Source organism: Zootoca vivipara, chromosome 6 (assembly GCF_963506605.1).
Source record: "Zootoca vivipara chromosome 6, rZooViv1.1, whole genome shotgun sequence".
Lineage (NCBI taxonomy): Eukaryota > Metazoa > Chordata > Lepidosauria > Squamata > Lacertidae > Zootoca > Zootoca vivipara.
The window spans coordinates 68,046,926-68,074,001 of record NC_083281.1 but is presented as its reverse complement, the minus strand read 5'-3'; the positions used below and the strand labels follow the sequence as shown (position 1 = coordinate 68,074,001).

Here is a 27,076-nt window from a genome sequence, read left to right as displayed (position 1 = left end):
TGTTGTGATAGCTAACTTCAAAGAGTTTGAGGACAGTCTTAACAAATTCATTGTGGCATAAGCCAGGGGTAGCCCTTGTGGTACCTCCAGATGCCGTTAACGACAACTCCCATCAGTCCCGGCGAGCCTGAGGATGGGATGATGCCTACAGCATCTGGAGGGCAACATATTGGCTACCCCAAGGCATAAGCTACTCCATGAAGGACAGCTGAGTCCACCTCAGCAGATGCAAGAAGCGTTATGCTAAGTTGGCAGGAGTAGATTTCAGGAAACATAAGCAGTGAGGTCAGAAGGAAATAATAACACTTCATGCATCTTAAGTTGTTTTTGTTAAAACAGATTAAGATGGCTACCCCTCTGGAAATTGTTTCACTCTGTATGGGTTGTGTACCTCCTCCTCCTCCTGCACAGATTAATTAGTTGCTGTTAAGGGGCATACTCCTTTCCCTTTTACAAGCCACTTAGCTGCTTTTAGATGCTGAGTGCTTGCTTGGGTGTTAATTAGGAGTGTGATGCAGTGGTGGGCTAGGTAACACTTCAGTTTGCAGGGAGCATTCTGAGATCATCTGGGCTTTAGTTTCACTGCCTCTGCAATTTTACTTTAACCACCTCTGTTCTTTAGAACTTGATAGTGGGACTTCTGTAAAGAGGTATGTCACACTCGGGGCAGCATATATTTCAATGAAACTACTAAATGGGTAGCTGAAGTATTGATCTAATATAAGGCCAAGGAGGGAGCCAGTCTAGCTTCAGAGAGATCAACAAGTGTGGTCTGAAGATGCATGATACAGCTGCCTTGAGGATGCTAAGCAGGGGTAGATCTGGTCAGCACCTGGGTGGGAAAGAAGCCCTCTGGAGTTCCATGGTGGAAGACAGGCAGGATCTTAACTTACTAAGTAAACAAATAACAAGATTTTTCTGCAGCCTTCATTAGCGTATCTTGCCTATTTAAATAGTCCTTTTGTGTGTGTGTGTGTGTGTGTGTGTGTGTGTGTGTGTGTGTGTGTGTGTCAGAAAGAGAAAACCAGTCTCCTTGCTTCTCCTAAGGTTAATTCCATACATTCAGTTTCCTTTATTTCACCTTTATCATCCACTCCAGTGAACAAAATTAACCTTCTCCCAGAAATAGTATTCTGGCTTGATAATGATTAGATTTGGTACCTCATTATTGATTTGTGTGCCGGCTCTCATGCTGAAATAGATCCAGATCCTGACAGTCTCATTACTGTAAACACCTCCAATCAAATGTTGGCTACTCAGGCGCTGTCAGTCAGGTTTTTGCAGACCATGCCTCTAAAGCAGGCACCCCCAAACTGCGGCCCTCCAGATGTTTTGGCCTACAACTCCCATGATCGCTAGCTAACAGGACCAGTGGTCAGGGATCATGGGAATTGTAGTCCAAAACATCTGGAGGGCCGAAGTTTGGGGATGCCTGCTCTAAAGGTTTGGAAGGGATGCATACGTGCCATTTTTCATCTGCTGCTTTGCATTGCTAGAACATCTCATGTGAGCAGGTGAAGGATACATCAGTGAATTGGATACCTACCTGTTGGTGAATTAACAGCATCTGTGTGTGTGTCCTTCAGGCTGTTTCTTCAAGCAATGTTCTCCAGTATTGTTGTATCAGAGCTGCTTTCTATGGGGGGTCGGTGGAGGGAGAGAGACCAGAATAGCAACTGAGGCTGGGAATGGTGTCTCCTCACTGCATCCTTCTTCTCTTAGTTGGATGCTGCTGCTTCAGTAGATCTGCATGTTAACCTTTGACACATCTCTGGTCTCTGGAGCCAAAACTGCCTTCATTGTGCCCCTTGATCATGTAATTTGGCGACTGAGGTGCCATTGACCAAGAATCACCCACAGGCTGTAGATACTTCCCTTTCTGTTCTTTTTATTATTAGCTTTTCTCATTGTTGTGTTTGATTTGTCCTTTTTAATATTTCCAGAGCAGTCAGCTATTACTAGTAAATAAGTAGGAGACAGCCTGAGGGTGGGAAGAGTGTCAGGGGAGAGAGATAGAGGAGGTTTAATGCTACCCGCAAGAATAACCTTGTCACTATTTGGCACTTTGTATATGATTGAAAACCTGACTACACTCTAAATAGCAAATGGTTCCCCTCATTTCTCAGCTGGATTTGACACTCAGTTAAAGCAGTTGCAGGCCGAAGGTAGACTTGGGATCTAGTGGTAGATCTCTGGGTGATTTGTAGTGGATGTAAAAGGGTCTATGATTCCCAATTTTAACAATAGCAGTAGCTGAAATGGTGCCTGCCCTCCCCACTCCAAGATTAGTCTGCTGAAAGCAAAGAAAGCTTGGAGGAAAACCAGGTGCAGATTTGAAGGTGAAAGGACTGAGCACTCAGTTCTGCTACTGAAAGCAAACTCCTGAGCTGAGTGTGTATTCGGGGGTATCCTGTTTTTATATATACTGTATATTCTAAATGCATGTTTGGCTTATTGTATTAATTCTAAATGTATGTATATCCCCTCCTATTTTATAGCTGGCTTCAGGTTAAGCACCCCATCTATTTAAACTATTTCTGTCCAAGGACTCCACCAGCTTTCACTTTTTCTTTATCACGGTGCTTGCTAAAGCAACTGCTGCTTTTTTAGTACATAATGTGAAAATTTGTTCAATGTGATTTTTAAATTTTATTTTCATTCATTTATTTATTTACTACTACCCCCAAAATGATAGTCTCTTAGTTGTCTTCAAAATATAGTTTTTTTAAAAAAATAAGAATATGAGACTAAAGCATAGTAGCATATCTAAAACAAATAAAAAACAGGGATAGAACAAAGCTAGATAAAACTAGTGGTGAGGACAGCAGCAGTGCAAATGTCTAAAAGTACTAACACGTTTGTAAAATTTAAATGATGAGAATAAATCACTTGGTGGTGCAAAAAAATCATGTCATAAATGCCAGCCTCTCTGAGGAGGGTGCTCTACAACATGGGAGCCACCACCGAATAGGGCCTCACACAGGGAAGGGGCTCAGAGTCTGACCTTATAGTCTGGGTAGGTATGGAAATGTGGGAGGGAGGGTGGGAGGGAGGGAACACTTCAAGCCATTCAGGGCTTAACAAGCAAACAGTATTTGTATCATTTAAGAAGCAACAATTAGCACAGGTTATGTCTTCCCTACAAATACATTATTAACTATTATCTTTTGTAATGCAATAAATATGGTACAAATATTTACTTTAAACATAAGTTTTAAAGAGAAGGGAGAGCTTTCCCCCATTCTCACCCAAATCGCAATTTATTCTGATATAATTCCAGAATCTTAATCAGTAACAAAGCACAGCTAATGTAAAACATTGGCATTTAGCCATTTTGCCACAGACGCACACATCGGAATGTCAATGCTTTCCCCCCAAAAAATGTATTTCTAAGATGTCTGTTGAGGCTAATTAAACAGTAAACAAAACTTCTAATTTAAATGATTATTTGGTAAAGCGGGGTCAGGTGACTTGGTCCAGATTAGCTCCACTGAGCAGACAAGTTCATTTTCATCTAAATGGTGTTGTCTTTTAAAGGCGAGACGCCAGCTTTTGGAAGCAATTTGAATAGCCCATTAAGCAGTCAAAGTAAACAGTACATTCTGTTTGCCATTCATGGCGTTTCAGAGAATTGTGCAAAAGATGGCTGGCTGGCCACATTTCATGTTATCAGACTTTTCAGCTGTACCCTCGCAGAGTAGACCTTCCAGAGCATTTAACTGTGCCTTGGGGCACAAGAGAATTTGTATAAGATTTTCTTTTCTTAGAGAACAAGCTTCAAAGCTGCTATTAAAATGACACATTTTGGAGATTAGTTATTGAAATCTGTCTAGCTTTAAAAAACCCATTGCACCCTTCAACCAGTTCCTCTTGGCTTCTGTACCAGCTAGTAGATGTTTTGGGGGGTTGGCTGGGGTAGAGGCTGCAATAGCTGGTGTGTCAGGGGACAATCTGGAGGTGTTGTTCACCAAGAGCAGTCACTGTTGCCAAATGCAGCACTGGAAGGCTTGGCTTGATGTACTTACCCAAGGCTTTAGCTGCTTCCTTAACCAATCCTGTCTATCACCTAGAAGAACTGCATCTTATGAGAGTGCTTTCTCCAGCAACTGGCAACTTAGGAAGCATTTGGGTAAAGTGCACTGGGAAACTCTTCCACATCCTGCACCCCAGATGAATCAATCACTTGCAGGAAAGGTGAAGAACACAGCCCTTCCCTCCTTCCAAATTGATGGGACAACTAAAGAAACTGGGAATAACTAAGTGCAGAATCAAATCACAATAAACAGACTCCCCCTCCAACCCCCCGTAAATAGATGGATGTCCTTTGGCACCCATCCTTCAACAACTGTATTCAGGCAGCCACGTGAAGACGGCCTCAGTACTCAAAGTTTGGGATGCTGGAGAAGTCCCACAGAAAAGGAGGCAGGAATTGCCATTGTTTGCATTTTCATCTTTGGTCAGGAACTGAAATCGAGTGAATATGATTGATATTCAGTCATTATTGTTGTTGGTTTTAAATCCTCAAACCAACAGACAATCAAATGCTTTTCATTTTATTACATTGTTTTGACGTTTCCTTTGCAATACATTGGCTATGTTCAGCTTGACAGGTTACAGGTTGTGTAGACCTTAATATGTTCCATCCACATCAGATTTTCTCCTGCTACCTTTCTTGATTGGGGAAACTTCAGCTTCACAGCCCCCCCCCCCCCCCCGGTTTCCTCTTGGATCTTTAAGAAACAAAGATTGAGTTAACTGATGTTTTCATTCTTCAGATGGATTGTGCATGCCATGAAGTATGAACTGAAGATCCGTGCAGGGGAGATGCCCCCCATGGATTTATACCAGCTGTCACCCAGTGAGGTGAAGCAACTTCTCTTGGATATTCTTCAGCCTCAGCAGCAAGGGAGGTAAGGAGCTCTCTCGCAGCACATCTCATGCTGGCATTCCTTGCTGATTGATTGCACAAACAGTGTTTTCTCTTATTTTCCTCCCCCCCTCCCCTTTGCAAATGGTTCTTTCCCCACAGTACGCTATTTTATCTTATTTTGAAGCCAAAAAAGCAGACAGACACGGGTGAGTCTAACCACTCTCTTTATTGCTGTGCAGAGAGCATTGCTCTCTCATCAGATTTTGATACCTCACTTGGCAGTGGCTGCCAGCATCTGGTGTGTAGGGTTTCCCTTACCTAGTTTGACACCGGGAAGGAAGCCAACGTAACCCAGAGGCCAGTTACTTAAGAAGTTTGTTTCAGTCAGAGCAGCATTTAGCTGCTGATCGCTGACCCCTTTCCTCTGGGTTGTCATTAAACATCGGCAGCAGGCTCAAGACACAACCATGTTGTCTTCCTGAAGTGTGCCAGTTCTGTAAATATGCCACTCCAGTATGATGACAATGGCAGACTCCCAACACAGAGTGTCAAGGCCAGATTGTTTGGTTCAAGACCACTGGTATTTTACAGGGGCGCTCCAGTCTCTTTACGCCTGGAACAGTATTGAAAGTGGTAGGAAAGCACTGGATAACATGCCAAGATTCATTTTGTTAAACAAGTAAAGTTTGCTGGAAAGAAATTTGGCTAATTTACTGAGGTACTATGCTGAGGAAGATGCCTTTGCTTGGTCTATATGCTGCATCTCAAGGAGATTTTACATATTTCTTCTTCTGTCGTTAGGTATTGGGAACTAGTTACAGGTAGGTAGCCGTGTTGGTCTGACGCAGTCAAAACAAAATAAAAAAATCCTTCCAGTAGCACCTTAGAGACCAACTAAGTTTGTCATAGGTATGAGCTTTCGTGTGCATGCACACTTCTTCAGATACACTGAAACAGAAGTCACCAGACCCTTATGTATAGTCAGAGGGTGGGGAGGGGTATTACTCAGAAGGGTGGTGGGAATGGGAGATTGGCTGATAGGAGTGGTAAACCTGTTGATGACTGTTAACGACTGTTAATGACTGCAATTGGTCTTGCAGGAAAAAGCAAGGGCTGAGGTGCTAAAGAAAGCTTGATCATGTATAATGAGATAAGAATCCAGTGTCCTTATTCAGACCAGGTCTCTCCATGGTTTTAAGCTTGGTAATGAGTTGCAATTCAGCAACTTCTCTTTCCAGTCTGTTTCTGAAATTTTTCTGTAATAAAACAGCTACTTTGAGATCTTGTATAGAATGTCCTGGGAGATTGAAGTGTTCTCCCACTGGTTTCTCTGTCTTGTGGTTCCTGATGTAAGATTTATGTCCATTTATCCTTTGGCGTAGGGTTTGGCCTGTTTGTCTGTTTCAGTGTATCTGAAGAAGTGTGCATGCACACAAAAGCTCATACCTATGACAAACTTAGTTGGTCTCTAAGGTGCTACTGGAAGGATTTTTTTTATTTTGTTTAGGTATTGGGAGTGAAAGTGGTTGTAAGCTGTTGCCGTTTGGGAAAGTCAGAAAGTGCCCTTGCTGCTCTTGTGACTTGCACATATATATGGGGCTCTCTTGGTTGGGGACCGTGAACTCAAAACCATCACAAAAGAAAGGCTGAATCATTACAGAAATAGAATCCCCAAACTGGGATTTTTAAAGTATTACCAAACTTTTCAACAGGACTTTTGCCTGGACCCATTTTCTTGTTATTCTTCAGACAACTTCATCTACCACTAATTTAGATTTGGTGTTTTTTACAAAGTGATACAGTACTTTTAAAATAACTCTGAACATTTGGAGCAGCAACTTATCTGCCAAGCACACCTACATGAATGTAATATCAACACCTTCCTTGCCTCCAAAAGGCGGTGTTTAATTTTCTCTTTGCAGGAAGCTCTGCAAATAATGATAATACAGCATTATCTTTTGAACTGGGGAATATGAGAAACCTGGTAAATGAGTTGCTTCCTTTCTCTTAGCCACCTTCTACGTGTGAAGATGGAGTTCTCAGAAAAGCTGTTCTCCTAAGCTCTTAGCTTATCTCTTTATGAAATCAAACTTCTGAACAGCATCAGCAACGTTACTCTCTCTCTCTCTTTGGCTACCTAGAGCTCTTCAAAGGGAAAAACAGTTCCAAGGAGATACTCTTGCCTTAAGCAGGCAAAAAGCACTTTGCATAATTTAAAAATCCAGTTAGCTTATTTCCTTTTCCAACTATAGCCCAGTGACAGCCAGACTTTCAGAAGATTCCTGCCCTTGATTGCGTAGAGTTGGGATTCCTTCTTGTATTGCAACTTCCAGAGAGATGGCTATGTTACTCTGTTGCCATAAAGACAACAGAGTATTGTAGACCCCCAAAACTAGTACAGTGGAACCTCTACTTACAGACGTAATCAGTTCTGGAGGTCCGTCCGCAAGTCAATCCGGGTCACTGGTAGAAGCGCCGTTGTGCGCAGGTGCATTCGGCGGTGGCAGCACACTTCTGCACTTGTGCAGACAGCGGCAGCCGCTTCTGCTCGTGCTCAAATGGCAGAAGCTGCTTCTGCACGTGCGCGAATCGTGGCAAACCCAGTATTTACTTCCAGGTTTGCCTTGGTTGCAACTTGGATCGGGCCCAAGTAGAGGTGGTCGTAAGTAGAGGTTCTACTGTAAGTTTGTTCATCTATGGGATGTTGCAGTGTCACAAATTGGTCTAGTGCTTACAGTGCTGCAGGAAACTTGTTATATGACAGCTGTTCCCTGTCTCTACCATTTTGGGGATTTGCAGGGGGCATGATATGAACCTGTTCACCACAGGCAGGTTTAAAATGAAAAGGAATGAGTACATCAGTAACACAAACCAGTCTTCCTAATATGATACTTGCAACGCCTCCTCCCTTCCCCAATGAATCCCTTGAAATGTGCGGTTTTCTCCATTTGTCTAAGTTCCAGCTCTTTTACAAAAGCTGTGATGGTGAGATGTGGTTCAGTTGAAAGGCCACCCAATAGCTCAGTATTGTCTGCACGGAATGGCAGTGGCCCATCAGAGTTTCAGACAGGGGAACTTTTCTCACACCACCTGGAGATGTCAGGAATTGAGTTTGAACTTTCTGCATGCAAAGCATGTGCTATACCACTAAGCTACCGTCCTTCCTATATCTTTTTACTTTCTGAAAATTGATAAAAATTTAGGCCAGTTTCAGAAAGAATTTACAACAACAACAACAACAACAACAACAACAACTTATTACTTGTATGCCGCTCATCTGACTGGGTTTCCCCAGCCACTCTGGGCAGCTCCCAACAGAATATTAGAAACACGATAAAACATCAAACATTGCGGACTTCCGGTTTTGACCGCGGATCGTGATCGGGCTAAAAACGGGAGCTCCGCGGCCCCGAATCTTTCGCTGGAGGAACGGGGGGCTTGCAAGGCTAAGCAGCACCCCAAAGAAGGACTGGAAGGTGATTCCCGTCTGAGGTGTCGGTGGTTCCCTAAAGTTTCTCCCGGAAACCTTCACAGACTGCAGAAGGAGGGGGAGAAGCTGGGCACTGCGACAGCGTGAGACCAGAGACCATAACCAGCAAGAGCCGTAACCCGACGCGATCGTGCACGGTAAAATTCCTTTTAATTAAACCCTTTTAACAAGACACCCCCCGGGCGTGAGACAGAGACAATATGGTGATCTAAAGAAATCTGAGAAGAATCCCCCCCACTGAATTGGACTTAAAAACCGGAGAAGTTAAAGAGAAAAGTGGGGTGTGGGAAGGACTGCGATAAGACGGAGAGCGCAATGCAGAAGACGCCGCCGGGGTTTTAACTCATAATTGCCATACTGGGGACAAACTAAATTATAAAGAAGCAAGGAGCCGGCTGAACTTTGATTTGACTTGAAGTACATACACTACAGATAGAACGTGACTTTTTTTTATTGTTGTAAGAACTGAGTTTGGAGGGGGTGAAAGAAAGATTTGTTTTGACTCCCCTTTGAGTGGCTGCCTCCTGGAAAACTTTTTATAAGCTACTTTTTAGAAGCAGTTGCAACCCTCTATATTAAAGAAACTTGAAATAAAATGGCGACGATCCTCTAAACAAGACTATGACTAAGCAGACAAGGACATAAAGAAACCAGAAGTGACGCAATCTGAGTGAGAAGACTTTAAAGAACACGCTGACCTGTGGAAAATCTATAATAGACTATATCATAGTGACCTCTAGTGGTGACATAAATTTCAACTGATAAAATACCCACTTAAAAAAGACATTAAGCAAAGGCACCACCGTGTGGATAAGAGAAACATAGCAGGGCAATTTAATAAAATGGATAATCTAGGAGGACAACATAATAAATTGGATAAGCCAACATGTAAGTCACCCAAATTGGATAAGCAAAAGAGGACAAACATAGGAAGCTCTAACCAGAGAAGGACCTCAACAGCAGATCACGAGCTGGATCTCAAAGAACTGATTCTAAGTCTTAAAAATGATATAGGAGAAATTAAACAAGACCTCAAAAATGACATAGGGAAGATTAGACAAGATTTAACAGAAATCAAAAAGGAAATGGGTGAAAGGATCAAGAATATGGAAGACAAAATGGAAAATTTGGAAGGAAAAATGGAGATTAATGAAAAGGATAAACAAGAGATTAAAGAACAAATAAATAGGACAGAAGAAAATACTAAGAAAGCAATGGAACTGATCCAGGAGATACAAGATAAGAATCAAACACTGGAATCATCATTGAAAAATATATCGAAAGAAAGGAGAGAGGGGAAGAAAGAGACTGAAAAATTAAAGAAAGACCTGGAAGATCAGAAAGCAGCATTGGAAGCGTCACAAGATGCTCTCGCGATGATGCAGATGAAAATGAAGGAGAAGACTCTCAGATTTAGAAATATCCCAGAAACACCCAATGAATAAATTGAAAAACAAATTGTAAGCGCGCTAGCAAAATGGTTAGACCTTGAAGAATTGGATGTCGAAACGCGAATAGAGGAAGCGTTTAGAGTTAATTCAAAAAAAGCGAAAGCAAATAATTGGCCAGGAGACTGTCTTGTGACGTTTACAAATATGTGGCTGAGAAATAAAATCTTAAAAATGAAAGGAAAAAAGAAATTAATTATGAATGAAACCGAGATATACATCATGAAAGAAATTCCACCTCGGCTGATCCACAAGAGGAAGAAATACCAGTTTCTAGCCAAGCCTCTAAAAGCAAAAAAAATATCCTTCAAATGGGAATATCCAGAAGGAATAGCTTTTTCCTTCAAAGGAAGGTGGAGAAGATTCGACACACAAGAAGCAGCGGATAGATTTTTTAGAACTTATTCTCAGGAACTGGGAGGAGATAAAGCAAGGACAATCAAAGATAAGACCCCCTTAAATGAAGAAAATTTGGAAGATTCCAGTGCAGATGAATTTGATGGTGAAATAGAAGATGGAGAAGTAGATGAAGAAGGAGAAGAAAATCAAGTGGAAGCATGATTGACAACTGTAAATAAAACTTGATCTAGACTGCTAACGCTGTAAACCACAACTGAGAGCCTGACCAGACAAGTCACTTCAAGAGAAATATTGATTAATGAATTTCCTTGAGCCTGCTTAGTCTAAACATTTGGTTGTTTTTTGTTTTTCTTTTCTCCCTTTCTTCTCTTTTTTTCTTCATTCCCCCCCTTCTCTCTTTTTCCTCTCTTCCTATTTCTCTTTTTTCTTTTTCTTTTTCCCTTCCCTTTTTTTCCCTTCCCTTTTTTCTCCCCCCTCATCCCCCTTTTCCCCCCCTCCCTCATCCCTCCTTTTCCCCCCTTCCCCTCCCCCCTTTTTTTTCCTTTTTCCCTTTTTCCCCTCTAAATTTTATTTTAAGCCTAAATTGATCTATAATATCTAATAAATATGAATTTAAGAACAATTTCATGGAATGTAAATGGCCTGAATAACAAAAGGAAAAGGAATAGGGTGGGACACATATTAAGAAAACAGAATTGGGATGTGGTTTGTCTCCAAGAGACGCACATTAACAAAAAACATGTGAGAATTTTGAAAAACGAGAAATTAGGATTAGAATTTGTTGCGGCAGACACAAAAAAGAAGAGAGGAGTCGTGATGTATATCAAAAATAAATGGAATCCGGAATTAATCTGGACAGACAGAGAGGGAAGGAGTGTTATGGTCAAAACAACGATTGAAGGAGAACAATGGTTTTGGGTGGGGATTTACGCCCCCAATGGGAGTAAAACGGCCTTCTTGAAAAGTTTGGAGACCCAGTTAATGGATTATATGAGTGAAAAAAATAATAGTAATGGGAGATATGAATGGAGTCGTTGATGTAGAATTAGATAAAAATGGAAGCTATAAAGGAAATAAGACAAAATTACCAAAAAAGTTTATGGATATTATGGAAAATTTAAATCTATTAGACGCATGGAGACACAAAAATCCCATTAAAAAAGAATACACACATATTTCGGCGCGCCACCAAACAGCTAGCAGATTAGATACCATATGGATTCCTAAAGAATTGGCACTAAGAATACATGAAATAGAAATAAGACCCCAGACCCTCTCGGATCATAACCCAGTGACCCTCATTAAAAAATGAACAAACACAAAAAAACTGGAGGCTTAACGTCTTCATGTTAAACAATAATAAGAATATTCAGGGGGCCAAGAAAGTCCTAAAGGATTATTTTGAGTTAAACCATAAGGATGAGGTGGACCCCCTAACGATATGGGACGCGGGCAAAGCCGTGGTACGTGGCTATTTTATTTCATTAAGTGCAAAAGTAAGGAAAGATAGAGAACAAAGGAAAGAAAAACTCCTACAGGAGATAAAATACAAAGAAAAAATATTTTATAAAAACCATAACAAGTCAGTGGAACAAGATCTTAAAATATTGAGATTGGAATTCGAAAAATTAATTGATAAAGAAATGGAACAACAGATACAATTCTGGAGATACAAAAACTTCGAATGGGCCAATAAACCTAGTAAACTGCTGACTTGGCAAATTAAAAAAAGAAAAAATGAAAAAATGATTAATAGAATACGATCGGAAGGAAAATATTATTATAAAACGGAGGAAATTATGAAAGTTTTCCAAAGGTTCTATGGAAAATTATATCAAAAGGAAGAAATATCCACAGAACAGATTGATGAATTTTTAACAAAATATCATCTACCAAAGATACCAACGGAAAAACTAAAAATATTAAACAAAGAAATAACGTCCCCAGAAGTTTTAGATGCAATTAAAAACATGAAGAAAGGGAAGGCCCCGGGCCCTGATGGGCTACCAATAGAATTCTATAGAGAATTACAGGATGAACTTTTAGCCCCCCTCACTGACTTAATGAATATAATTTTAAAAAAGGGAAGGACACCCCAAACTTGGAATGAAGCCCAGATAATATTAATTCCTAAATCACAAGCAGATACAGACAATCCAGGCAACTACAGGCCAATCTCGCTATTAAATAGCGACTACAAAATTTTTGCAAAAATCCTGGCCAAAAGATTAAGCAACATCTTAGAGGATATAATACACAGAGACCAGGCGGGATTTATAAAAGGCAGATATGCAAAGGACAACATAAGGACCATTGTAAATATCCTGGAATGCCTCGAGAATCGAAGAGATAAACGAGCAGCTCTTCTCTCTATCGACGCTGAGAAGGCCTTCGACAGGGTCTCCTGGCCCTTTATGACAAAAACATTGGAAAATTTAAACTTAGGGGAGAAATTGGTGAATGCAATCAAAGCAATTTATAATATCCAAGAAGCAAAAATTTTAATAAATGGGAAAATATCAAGCAAAATAGATATTACGAGAGGCACCAGACAGGGGTGCCCCCTATCTCCCATCCTCTTCATAATCACGTTAGAAATTTTATTAAAAAATATTAGGGAAGAAGAAAATATTAAAGGAATATTAATTGGCAATAAAAAATTCAAAATTAAAGCATTCGCTGATGATATAATAATAATGACAGAGGACTCTGTCGAAGGCATTCCGGTCGCAATCGAAAAGATAAAAGAGTATGGACATCTAGCTGGCTTGAAAATTAATTATGAGAAGACCAACATGCTAGTTAAAAATTTAGAAATGGATGAGAGAACAGCCCTCCAGGAAAATACAGGCTTGAAAATTGTTAAAAAGATCAAGTACCTGGGCATTCAAACCACTATAAAGGGGATTGACCTAATACAAGAAAATTATAAGACAATTTGGAAAAAAATTAAAAAAGATTTAGAAACGTGGGATAAATTAAAATTATCAATATTGGGGAGAATCTCTTTAGTGAAAATGTGCGTACTCTCGCGGATGAACCACCTTTTTCAAAACCTTCCATTACTAGGGCAAGAAAATTTTTTCAAAGAATGGAAAAAAGATCTTACCAAATTCATATGGAATGGGAAGCGCCCCAGAATCAAATATAAGGTTATGATAGATCAGAGACAAAGGGGAGGATTTGGGATGCCAGATCTTGAAGCTTATCACGATGCGGCAGCGCTCTGGTGGATAAAAGAATGGATGGCTTTGAAAGACACTGACTTATTAGATCTAGAGGGATATGGGATGGCATTTGGGTGGCACCATTACTTGATGAAGGAGAAAATAGAAAAAAGGAGCACCTTTTTGTTAAATATTATGCGGAAATCCTTATATGCAGTATGGCAAAAATATAAAAGATATTTTGAGCCCAAAATACCCTGGTGGATCTCCCCTCTAGAGATAGTTGCGGTTAAAAGGAAAAATATGGAAGTAAATTGGCCAACATATAAACATTTATTAGAAAATAAAAACGGAATTTGGCAATTAAAAGAATATATGGCAGTAAAAGGATATTTTAATACATGGCTACAATATTTTCAAGTGAATCAGAGATTTCAAATCGATAAAAAAATTGGCTTTGATAAAGAAGTATCTAAATTAGAGGAGATTCTGTTGGTAAATAAAGACAAATATATAAAAAATTTGTATCAAATTATACTACAATGGAAAACCGAGGAAGAATTAACAAAAGATTATATGATTAAATGGAGCCAGGATTTAGGCAAGCCCATCTCAATGAAAGAATGGGAAAATCTGTGGAGGAGAGATTCAAATTTTACGCCAAACTATGATATAAAAGAAAATATAATGAAAATGCAAAACAGATGGCACTTAACACCAGCTAAATTGGCTAAAATTTACCCAGAATCGAGTAACATCTGTTGGAGATGTAATCAGGAAATTGGAACCCACATACATTTGTGGTGGAGTTGCAAACAAATTAAGGCCTTCTGGGAAATAATCTATAAGGAACTAAAGAAAATCTTGAGATATCCAATTAAGAAGTGCCCCAAACTGCTCCTGTTAGGAATGGTGCCCGAAGATGTCAATCCCAGAGATAGATGCTGTATAAGCTATGCTGTAACTGCCGCAAGAGTATTAATTGCAAAAAATTGGAAAACTGCTTCCGTCCCAACAAAAGAAGATTGGCAAAAGAAACTCTATAACTATTATATTCTGGCCACAAAATATGAAGAAGTTAAAGGAATGAAAGAGGATGATTCAAAAAATAATTGGAAAGCACTTACAGATTATATGCAAACCAAGGTAGATAACTTAAGCCTTACCTCCAATGTTTAAAGGTTCTATCTTTCTCTCTCTCTTTTTAGAAATATAATGTGCTAATTGTAGCAGGATAAGAGAGATTGAGCTAGGAAATTTGATAGATGAGAAGAATGATATGAATTTATTGTAAATATTGAAATAAGGTATGTATATTAAGAATAAAAAGGAAGATAAAGGGGATTAGTTCAGGCCAGGTTGTGAAGTCGCCGGGGAGGGGGGTGGAAGTGGGGGGGGGGGTGGGCGGGAAAATAAGACAATTGCAACATTGTTATGCTTGTAATTTGTTTTTATTTCATTGTTGATCTTGACCGATTGTATTTTGCTGTGATATAAAATAAAGTTTGTTTATAAAAAAAAAAACATCAAACATTAAAAACGTCCCTAAACAATGCCTTTCAGTCTGTATAATACTTTCTATGTTCATTCTGATACTTATGGATAGCCAAAAGGTGTGCACAGGCCTCAAGATTTGTTGTGTATCTATCTCTGTGGTGTGTGTTGTTGTTTTTTACAACATTCGTTCTTGTGGGGCAGGCATAGGCAAACTCTGCCCTCCAGATGTTTTGGGGCTGCAACTCCCATCACCCTAGCTAACAGGACCAGTGGTCAGGGATTATGGGAGTTGTAGTCCCAAAACATCTGAAGGGCATAGTCTGCCTATGCCTGTTACGGGAGAACTAAAAACAGCTATACCTCCCCCCCCCCTCTTGGCAAAGGACTCCGGAGCCCTCTCCAGAGGGAATTAAGCTTGCCAATTGCAAACAAACTGTTCCAAGCACTTTTGTGAGGGAAGTAAAAGGGATTCACTATCCTCCATAATCAGGTAATATCTATACTAAGCCAGGAAAAAACCCAAAAGCCATACTTTTTGTGGGGGTGGGGTGGAGAGGTTTGTATCTTGATCTTCCTTTCCTTAAATAATTAAGAGGTGGACATGGTGTATATTCTTGCTTGTATATATTTTTAAACATTAGCAGATTCACTCTTTCCAGTGCTTATTTGTGTTGGGAGGGGGCATCCTCTTATAGGGGAGGTTTGTCCAGATTGCTGCCTGCAGAATGCTATATTGCTCCAAAGGATTTCTTTCCCCCAAGCACAGCAATGGATGAAATTTTTTAAAAATAAATAAATAAAGCTTATAGCTTTTTTTAAAAACACATCATCGTCATTTACTGCTGCTCTTTAACAAATTAATTATCCAGAGCTCTTCATCACTCTGAAGGCAGCGTTCCAGACAGCCTCACTTCTTGCAAAGCTCATGGACATAGAGAAACATAGCTATGTAGTGTACATAAAAGTAAAACATATTAAACCAGAGCAACATGAAGTTTTCTGTGGGCCCTGATCCAGCTCAGTTGTTTTGTTGCAGTTTGATATGGGGAGGGCTAATGTCACCCCAAATTGCCTTGTTATTTTAACCTCAGCTGGGCTGAGCCCTGGGATCTTTAGTTGCAAAAGAGAACAGATGATGGTAACTTCCTAAATGAAATATAACTTTTTAAAATGATGTTTGGGCACTGGGCGACAGTTGAGATGAATTACAGGCTCAAGCTTTGCTTACATTTTTCAAACGTGTCAAGATGGCGAAAATACCTGAAAAGCCAGGATGCCTTTTTGCTTGAAGGCTTTGACTGCCTCTAGTAGATTAACTTTTGGTTGTGACCTGAAGAGATTCATTTGGTTCATTTCCTTTGTTTTCCCACTTAAAGAGATTTAACTTTTTGAAAATCTTTAGACCTATTAATAAGGCACACGTTTAACTTTAACACTATGACTGTGAGGATGAGCATTTTGCTTTGTTCTCATTAGAGTCTACTTTTGTCCTTTTCATTAAAATAACCGTATGAAACATTTAGGAAGAAACGCAGCACAGCATGCTGTGTTTTGCATTATTGATGGATTGATTTTTTTGCTTTTATTTCGTACTGGGTTTAATTAATCCACAAAGCAAGCATTGTTTTGATCTGGAAACAGATTGCTTTTGTGAGCTCATCCACATTTTCTTCTTTTTCCTCTTCTTTTTTTTTGTTTTCAGATGCTGGTTGAACAGACGTCAGATTGATGGTTCATTGAATCGAACTCCCAGTGGGTTCTATGACAGGGTGTGGCAAATCTTGGAGAGAACACCCAACGGTTTAATAGTAGCAGGGAATTTTTTGCCACAGGTAAAACCACCCACATGGTGCTCTTAAGTCACTTTTGTTATTAGATGACTACCTTGTTTTCTCAGAGAGGAAGCAAATGTTCACCAGTGGTCAGAAAGCTAGGCTTGTAACTTGAGTCCCAGCAGGCATGCCAACTTTAGGGGGGCAAAGGCACCTTGGCCCCATTTGTATTTGTTTAAAGGGAGTTGGGTCCCCTCCATCTGGAGGCAGCCCTGCATGTTTTGGAGAGCAGTGGCCAGTTCCTCCAGAGCACTTGTTGCCCGCACAATGCATGCCAGGCCCCCTCAATCTTGGGGGCAACTTGGTGCCTCTGAGTCCCAGAATTCAGTTCCTCCCCTGCCCATGGATGCTGTCATGCTAGTCTGGACACAAGGACAACAGAGCCTGCTGGATCAAGTCAAAGTCCCATGTATTCCAACTGCCTTGGCATTGGGCACATAGTTCCTATCCAATCAAGTTCTATTGATCATGGAGGCGTCACCTATATGCATTCATCCCTTGTAGTGTATCCCTCCCTGTGAAAACACAGGGTAGGTCCAAGATTTTCAAGTTGCTCCATGCTCTTTGTTCTGAAATTAGGCTCAATTCTGAGCCTTGGTTCCTTATGTGTAAAACTGGAGTATTGGTGAGCTAGTTGGTAGTTTTGTAGTGCAAAGCACTTTAAATTGGCAAAGCCTTGCATAAATGCACAAGGCAGTCTACAAATTCCAAAGAGAAGTGGAATTAATTGTTGATTTCTTGGCTCTTCAATACCAGAAGAACCTTGGATGTGTCAGACTTGTGCAGCATTAAAATAATTCCTTGTTCTGAAAGGAGCTTAATCTTACCCAGGCAGATGACACCTATAATTGGTTCAAATATCCCACTCACCACCTTGAAGAAATAGGGCATGTGCTTGTTTTCAGTTATCAAACAACATATTTGCCAAATGCTTTCTGCTTTCTAGAAATTGACTGCTACTGCTATTTAAGTTCACTTAAGCACCTGCTTTTGTTTGTTTGTTTTACAGCAACCAACATTGTCAGACATGACCATGTATGAAATGAACTTTTCCCTTCTGGTTGAGGACATGTTAAAGAGTATTGATCAGCCTGAATACAGGCAAATGATTGTAGAGGTTTGTACCATGCAATAATGAGGGGTATGAATTAGTTGTTTCATCTTACATTTTTTAAAAAGCAGAGAGTGAATGAGTGTGTTCAGGGACTTAAGCCATGAAAGACTTTCAAAGAAAATGACACTGTCTCAGTCTTGTCTCAATCTTGTCCTGTAGTCTCCTGACATCATGATTAGAATAAGTAATAGCAGCTGTCTTGGTGATGTAAGAATAGCCCTGATGGCTCAGGCCAAAGGCCCATCTAGTCTATAGATGCCTATAGAAACCGCAAAAACTAGAACTGAAGTGTAGCAGCACTGTACCCATTAGTGATTCCCAGCAACTTGTATCCAGGAGCACACAGGTGAGGTAGAGCATAGCCAGCATGGCCAGTGGTCATTGATAGCTTTATCCTCCTGATGAACAACTATGTTTCTCAACTTTCAGTGGTCCTCAGAAATATATTGAATGGTAGCTAACAGCTGCCTAGCGCTGCACAGTAGGGAAGGGCTACAGCTCATGGATGGGGCATTTTCTCTGCATGCAGAACAACCCAGGTTCAATCCCTGGTGCTTACAGATAGGTTTGGGAAAGACCCCTGCCTGAAATCCTGGAGTATCACCGCCTGTCAGTGTAGACCCGGGTTTCCCAAATTTGGGTCTCCAGTTGTTGTTTTTGGACTACAACTCCCATCATCCCTGACCACTGGTCCTGCTAGCTAGGGATGATGGGAGTTGTAGTCCAAAAACAGCTGGAGTCCCAAGTTTGGGAAACCCTGGTGTAGACAGTACTGGGACCAATGGTCTGACTCGGTGGGAGGAGGCAGGTTCCTTGGTTCTGTATTCCACACCCAGTGGTTTTATTTATTACCTTTTAAGTGTCAATTTGCGATGCAGTTTATGTGGAGTGATGGCGGGGAGAACTGATGTTAAAAAGAAGAAGCCTCAGGTTCTGCACGTTGTGCACAACTCCAGGGATCACTCAAAACCAGTTCTCTAGATGGTGACCGCTGTTTGCTGATTATTCAGTTCCCAGGAAATAGATCTTTAAGGATTACCACCGCCGCCACCACCACCCAGTGTTGTTTATTGCATTATTTGAAAACAGCAAAAAAAAAAAAAAAGAGTTCAGCTTTGTCAGCTGCACAAGACTAAACATTATGCTATGTGTCAAAATAAAATTATTTGCATTCCATGAAGTTTACGTTTGGGGGCGGGGAGGAACAGAGAGTTTTATATGAGTAAGTGGAAAGGAAGGCAGAACAGAAAAGGTGCCACAAGAATTTCAAATGGCTTTTTCTTTCGTCACTCTATTTCAAATCCATGGATGTCTATCTTTACCAGTAATTACACCTCTTATCCAACATCTGGCTATTATTATTTCTACTTCAGATCATTACCTTTATTCACACATTAAACACTAGTAGGGTACTCATGCATTGAAAGACTTGGTTGTATTTCTGGCTCCACCCTCAATCCTGCATGCCTAAGCTAACTCTTCTCCAACACACGGACATATGAAGAGGAACTGCTGTGTGTGAACAGCTGCTCATTTCTAGGGCTTCTTCTTCGGATGTCCAGGCTCAGCGCACAAATGTTGGGAGCAGGGATGCACAGCTCTTTCTTCAAGGCTTGAGCACCCTAAATGTAGGTAATATGTGAATGGGGCTATTGTAATGATCTTTTGAGTATTCCTCCACCATAAATGTCTGTGTTGTGTATATTTTATGTATGTTTTTAATCGTGTCTAATTTCCCATTTTACTTTGTGGCTTGATACTACCCAGATTTTGAACTGCCCTTGAAAGGGAAGGTAGTGTGTCTAAATCATTTGCTTTCATTTTATTCTTTAGTTGTTGATGGTTGTCTCCGTTATTCTGGAAAGAAACCCTGAATTAGAGTTTCAGGATAAAGTGGACTTGGACGGACTGGTGAAAGAAGCATTTCATGATTTCCAGAAGGACCAGAACAAGCTCAAGGGCACCGAGAAACAAGTCAGTACAATTCTCATGCCAAAGACTAATGCAGTGGTGGCCAAACTTGGCCCTCCAGCTGTTTTTGGACTACAACTTTCATCATCCGTAGCTAACAAGATGGTGGGAATTGTAGTCCCAAAACACCTGGAGGGCTAAGTTTGGCCACCACTGGCCTAATGCCTCTTTTGCTCTTGTTACCACAAGGCCAGTGTTTTTCTCATTTGGTTTGTGAGGTGTCCCACACTCTTCACAGGAGCAAATTTCATTAAAATTCTAAACAATGTCACATTCGCAATGATTCCACTGTAACCTTGTGCTAGGATAGCTCTCCTCACCCCTACTGTATGAGATTGATGACTAGCAACTTCTTTATGGAGATCCTCAGGAAAGAAATAATGTTTGTGCAGGCATGCACAGCTGTGAGCCTCTTTTTGCCAGAGGTGTTGGCAAAGTTTGCTGGACTTTGGCCCACATATCAGCTTCAGGGGCTTATCTTAAAGAATAGGCGAGCATCGTCAAAACCAGGCATCCCCAAACTGCGGCCCTCCAGATGTTTTGGCCTACAACTCCCACGATCCCTAGCTAACAGGACCAGTGGTCAGGGATGATGGGAATTGTAGTCCAAAACATCTGGAGAGCCGAAGTTTGGGGATCCCTGGTCAAAACCTTTCCCTCTCGGGCTCAGATCAAAATCCACGCTTGAAAATTATTCCTGGTTTATCCATACCTGCTCACACAACCATTGTCTCTGTTTCTGTAAAACAGTAGCTTCCAAAATTGTTACTTCTAAACCATCATATTGATGACAATCTGCATGCTTCTAAATACAAGTGTGTGAGATGGGCGGCTTCTTCCCATATTGTTTTTTTTAGAACAGGAATGGGGCACCTGTGGTCATAGGTTCCAAATCTCTATTTTAGAACATGGAACTATATCACCATATATTCTTACATAGGCGGCTGCCTCATGTCTAAATGGCAGAGCAAGCAACTGTTTCTCTCACATGCAAAAAATTTTTTATTATGTTTCTATCACACCATTCTTCCAAGGAGCTGAGGGTGTTGTTCCTGCCTCTCCCTCCTCCACAGACACTTTTGTTCCACAGCAGCTCTGTGTGCTGTGCTAAGCTTAGAGACACTGATTGGCCCAAGGAGTAACCACATGGTTCTGTTCTGAATTAGGGATTTGAACCTGGGTCTCTCTGGTCCTCACCTGATACTCTACAGAGGCTCTTATTGTTGGGCAAGGAAGAAAAGAATAGACCTTTTCTTCCTAACCAGCAAAGTTGAGTTAAGCTTCATGCCACACTCCTGCAGGAAGCAAATCAAGGAATTGTGTAGTTCACAGACGGGTGGCTGAAATCCAATGCTTCACCCAAAGTGTTTGTGAAAGTACATAATCATGGAATGGGTGCCAGATGAAACAGACACCTACAATCTTGCACATTTCTTTTTTCAAATTCCCCCTCCCCCGTTCCCAGCTCCCCTGCTGCTCCTGCTACCACTGTCCCATCCCTGCCCATCTGCTCCACCTTCTCCCTCCTTCCTCTGCCGCCACTTGCATCTGTAGCCCACAGGAGCTCTGCTGTGCTATCCATGCCCTCGAAAGCCGTGGGCTTCTTCATTGAGCCTAGGGGGAAGGTTAACTATCACTACAGGGCACACAACCATGACCATGTCTCCTCCTCCGCTCATCTCCTTGCTTGGGGACGATTGCTTCTTGCAAAAGGTGAGCCTGCAGCTTGATGAGCTCTGTACCTTTGGCACCAATGAAGTGGTGACTCACTGAAAGACTACGGTATGATCTGCGGCTGCCTTCCCACGGCCTAAAGCTGATGTTCTGAAGCAGCATGAGATCTCTGACTCACAGTGTTTGAGACAATACTGAATGCATATCAGTTTTTTTTGGGGGGGGGGAGGAGGTCTGCCTCTGTTGCTGTTAAGAAGCTTCCTCGTTCCCACTGTCTCCCTCCCAGTTCCCCATTTGCTATTTGGTTGGAATCCAAAATATTTATCAGACTGCATGACAGAGAATGTCAAGTGTGTGAAGTGCACTCTTCATCACCACCCTGCTTTTCCATCTGTGGCTCCCTCCTTGTCGTCAGTTGAGCCTGATTGTTACCCATCAGTGTTGTGACTGAGATCAAACTGTGTTTATCTTATGCAGGATGACATGACTCCCTTTTACAACACTCCTCCGCTGGGAAAGAGAGGGACTTGCAGCTATTTGACAAAGGCGGTGATGAATCTATTGCTGGAAGGCGACGTGAAGCCCAGCACAGATGACCCCTGTTCTATTAGCTAAAAGCAGGTGGACAGGATGCTGTATCTTTTAGCAGTCTCGTTTGCTTGGCATGTGATGTTCAATTCCTCACTGTACAAGGGATGCCATTCGGGTCCCTGTTATAAATGGCCGCCGTGACAAAGCTCAGACACTTAGGGTAGCAAAAGCACACAGCTGATTCTGTAGTAGCCGAGAAGCTCATTTAATCAAGCGCCGTATTCCTTTCCTACGTCTCCAATGGCAACCTGCACTCTCCACCTAAGCACTGCGGTCGCGAGTCGGCAGAGCAATTGCATGAATCGGCTCGTGCTGATTGAGACTTTGGATGCTTTAGAAAAAATTAACGGGGCTTGTATTTATAGTTTAAGCATTGCTTGGGAATGATTGCAGTGATAAATTTATTTATGTAATAGTGAATTAAATGTGCGCTGAAAAATTTATCAGCTCTCCCCCTTCATTTGTATTGTAATTCATTATTGAAAGGCTTCATTATGAATACTGGATGAAATACAGGCATAAATTTTAAAAATAAATGAGCGCCGTGTTTGAAGTTGAGTTACTTGTTAACTCCAAGAAGATAACTGTGACTTTGGATCTGAGTGCTCCCAATGAAGCTCAAGGATAAAATAAAAGAACTGTGTTCAATATATGCTTTAGAATGTTTCTGTGATCAGTTCTTCCATTTAATAATTGCTTAGCGTGCTAATTGCTTAAACACATTCGTTTTCTGCAGTTGAAAATGGGAAATAATTGCCATGTTGGGGAATATCTTTTCACATCACAGATTTTTCTTTGGCCCAGTCCAGACACCTTAAGGGACATGATTTTAAATTAACCTTTAGAGAAGGTCCCCTAGATCAAAGAGGACAGTAAATCATATTAGAAGAAATGCCCTGAATAAAAAAGCTTATAGTCAGAGCCCACCCCCACCTGCAGAGCATCTCTGTGAAGCAGAATTGTATCCATGCACATAAGTGGACTAAGGTGCATCTGTTGTATTTGGAAGCTCCTGGGTTCAATCCCTGTTCTTAATCCAGTTAAAGGGATCTAGGAATGACCTCTGTGTAAACCCATGGAGAGCTACCAGTCCTGCTCAGCTAAATGGACTGCAGTATAAGGCAGCCTCTTACATTCTGTTTGCCTGAATGCACCTCCACATGAAAAAGTAAGTACGAATTAAGAAATCTTCCCTCACACCAGGTCAGACTCCATATAACTAGACCAGGACTGTCTCCTCTGATTGGCAGCTGCTCTCCAGAGTTTTAGGCATCCTTCTCATCCTCTGATCCTTCTCACTGCAGAATGCCGGGGACTAAAGCTGGGACCTTCCGCATGCAAATGGGGAAAGGACTAGATCAGAAGAGCTCTTGCATGCAGAAGGTCCCCAGCATCTCCAGGTAGGACAAGGAAGTACTTGTTCCTTGAAACCCTGAAATGCTGCTGGACAGTCAGTGCAGGAAGTACTAACCTAGATGGACTCAAAGGTCTGGCTTGGTATAAGGCAGCTTCCTGTGATCCTATGAAAGAACATGCTCCAAAGCTTGAGCTATGAGCCCTCTACCCAAGAACACCTTGCATGTGGAAAGAAGAAAAAAACTAGTTGAGACGAAGAATTAGTTGGGGTGAACAGTTCTAGCCTGTGCTAGTTTTGTGCATGCAGGAGGAATATTCCTCCCCAGCAACAGCCTGAAGAGGAATAGTTACTGCCTTGCTTGCAGTTTGAACTAAACCTACTGATTCCAAACACGGAATGAGAATCTAGAGCTGAGGATATTCACAGACACAGTTTACAGCCCTTGCTTGAGGTGCTCAGTTCTTATGCATTCAGGGAGTCTCCTTCACTGTCTTCACCACTGAAGCGAGGACATTTTCAGAGCCAGGCTCATTCTTGATCGAATCGTCTTCTGTGTATTTTCTATGAGGACAGAGCCATGCTTAGATTTTGATCCAACTTTGATCCCAAAGGTAAATTCCAGGTATCGTAGGGCTGAGGAGATTGTAGTGCCTCGCCTCTACTTCAATCTGAAAACATTCTAGGGAGATTATCTGGCATGCATCGGGATAGAAACCTGCCTTAAAAGCCTCCCGTTATTAGAAGGGGTGGGTTGGAATTCAGAAAGGAATGAAGTGCAGTTTTTGCTGTAAAAATGGAAAAGGCTCTCCTAATACAAGATGGATTATGGCCTGTTTCACAAAGGCACTTCCTTCGAGTTGGGATGTGTTCCATTCAGTTAAGAATACATTGACTTTTTCTAGGGGGAATCCTAGAAAGCTCTCACTGTTCTTTAACAGGGCATTGCAGCGGTGTCAATCTGGCTTTAGCGATGGCAGTTTGATCTTTAGACATGGCTTGTTATTAAAGTGGCGGTCAGCAGCTAGTTTGGCCATCAAGCCAGGCTCTCCGCTTCCCTCTTCCGCTGCACGTTGGCTTAGCAGCACATCAAATCAATATACTCTCCTCTTCTGAATTGTATTTATTTAAATGGTAGGTTGCTGCTTGAAGGCTCCTGAGATTGGGAACAGATGAAACTACAAACAACATTAGAAGCAAACACCAGCAGCAGCAAATGATAGACGAGTTATATTACTCCTTTTGTAAACCACTTTGAGATTTTTTTTGCAATCGAACAACAGAGAGAGAGAGAATACACACACACACACACACACACACACACACACACACGTAGAGTTTGGAGGGACACCGAGGTTCATCTAGTTTAACCCACTGCAATGCAGGAATCCCAGCTTTAAGAATCCAACCTCTGTTAAAAAAACCTCCTATGCAGTAGAGTCCAGCTCCATCCAAAATGGTCCACTGTCCAACAGCTCTTACTGTCAGCAGATATATACAGACCAACAATGTTAGCTCACAAGCCCAGCAAAATAGCACACTCTTGATGGTCAAATAGGGGGCTAGACAAACTTGGGTGCCACTATGGAAAAGGCCTTGTTGCTACCAGTGGCATCTCTGATGGTGATGAAGCAAGGTCTCATTAGATGGCAGGATTGCATGGGTTCGTCTACAATTTGATGATTCTATGATTTAACTACTACAGATGCGCACCATATTAAGGAAGGGGAAGGGATGCATAAGTAAGCAAAAACAGCAAGGGTCTCATATCTTGCTCTCCCTTTGAACCTTTTCAGGGGTAGAGATTGAGGAGCATGTATAGAGTCCCTTCTGCTTTTTGTCTTTTCCAGTCAAACAATCATTCGAAACCCTGACAAGGGCAGAGGCAGAAGGGCGTACAAAGCAGGCAGTTCTCTCCATGCACTGCTCTGCCTCCAGCGCCATTTCCTCTTGGCTTCCTGGCCTGCTTGCATAGGAGTGAGTTCTTCCCTCCAGCTTCTATGAGCAGCTTCAAGAAGCATGGAAAGGGAAGGGAGCTGGTAATTGGGGAGCCAGGTGGTACCCGGTAGGGTGCTGGAGACCAGCCATGGTTGGCTCCTGAACTCAAACAGGAACCCTTGGAGCAGTACCGTTGGGGGATTGGCACAGCTCAATGTCAGCAGCTATGAATGTACTGTGCATATCAACATTTCATTAGGAACTGAGTAGGTTTTAATTGTTTCCGCCTTTGGTGGAACTGTTGGCAACCCTTAATCTAGAGGATTAAATTAATTCCCGAAGCACACACATAGAATCATAAAATTGTTGATTTGGGAGGGAACCCGGGGGTCATGTAGTCCAACCCCCTGCAATCCAGAAATCCTGCCCACAGCTGTCCCGGGGTGGGTTCGAACCACCAACCACCTCGTTGACAGCCAGATGATTCACTGACTCATTGTGCCACTTAGCATTTATATAGTGCATTATTTCAGTAAATCTTTACAACAGCCCTGTGAGACAGGACAATGTTGAAATGATCCTATGGGTTTGTCTAAGGCCACCTAATGGGAGCTGGGAGTTAGATCTGACACAGCACAGTGGCTTATTAAGCATTTTATTTCTTGAGTTGGGGAATGTGAGAGTGTTGGACTTAGATATGGGAGACTCAAGTTCAAATCTCTTCTCAGCTGTGAAGTCCACTGGGGGGATCTTTGGAATTCTTGCCCTAACCCATCCCAGAGGAGCGATAGAAGGGGAGAACATATCATCATCATCATCATCATTTGCCTGCTGTTCACCTTAAGGTCCCAATGTGGTTATAACAATTAAAACACACTATTAAAAACAGTTTAAAAGAACTTACGACCACTGAAATAACAAGGGCCCTGAAAATATACGGTACATCTCAAGTGTCAAAAGCTGGGGCAAAGAGTATTTCCTGAAAGCTGTAAAACAAAGGTGCCAGGTGCACTTCTGTGGGGTGGGAGTTCCACAACTTAGAGGTCGCCACGCAGAATGGCATTTCCTGTGCCACCACCACCACTCCGAGGTTTTAAGGACAATGGAACAGCCTAGACTCTAGAGATTGGCTGCCTCTGCCAGTCTTACTACCTGGCAGGGTCTGTAGGGAAGGAGGTGGCCTTTCAGATATCTGGAGCATAAAAGAGCACCTTGCATTGGGACCGGAAACAATCTGGCCATCAGGGCAGCTGTTTTAAAACCAAATGGAATCCTGGCCAGTAATCTGGCTGCTGCAGTTTGGACCAACTGAAATTTCCAAGGCGTCTTCAAGGGTAGCCCCAAGTAGAGTGTGTTGCAGTAATCCAGTCGGAAGTTAACTAGAGTCGAGTCAAGTCAGGTCAAGAGTCAGGTCAAATCATCTTTGTCCAAAAGGGGCTGTTGCTGGCAAACCAGCAGGAGCCCCCTTGAGCTCTTTGAAGGCAGGGGGAGGGTCCGAAATAAATACGTAGTTGCCTAACATGGATATAGCCAAAGTGAATTTGAAAAGGCATAGTTTAAAAAGAAGAGTGTTAACAAAACAGCATTGGACTTAAAGCAACACCTGGTGTATCTATGGTGTGTTGGATCTCCAGCAACCTGCAGATATTCTATCTGATGACCACACAGCAAGCTCCGACCTTTGCAGAACTAAAGATCTCTTAACTCAGTTGGTGGGGATGGAGGTGAATCCATGAAAGGGTTTTGCTCTCCTCTGCACACCCAGAAAGT

At 41.7% G+C, this 27,076-nt stretch overlaps 1 protein-coding gene across 4 annotated transcripts in view; it reads left to right on the top strand.

Annotated features, from left to right (window-relative positions):
* PHKB (phosphorylase kinase regulatory subunit beta) overlaps window positions 1–22,666 on the top strand; it is a 153,413-nt gene extending 130,747 nt beyond the window's left edge. For all 4 annotated transcript variants that reach the window (XM_035117350.2, XM_035117348.2, XM_035117349.2 and 1 more), the window contains 5 exons: window positions 4,776–4,910; window positions 16,535–16,664; window positions 17,674–17,781; window positions 19,612–19,752; window positions 21,901–22,666. In XM_035117350.2, coding sequence (XP_034973241.1) covers window positions 4,776–4,910; window positions 16,535–16,664; window positions 17,674–17,781; window positions 19,612–19,752; window positions 21,901–22,038 — 652 coding nt within the window. In that variant the 3' untranslated portion in view covers window positions 22,039–22,666. The remainder of the gene's footprint in view (window positions 1–4,775; window positions 4,911–16,534; window positions 16,665–17,673; window positions 17,782–19,611; window positions 19,753–21,900) is intronic.
* The last annotated feature ends 4,410 nt before the right edge of the window (window positions 22,667–27,076 follow it).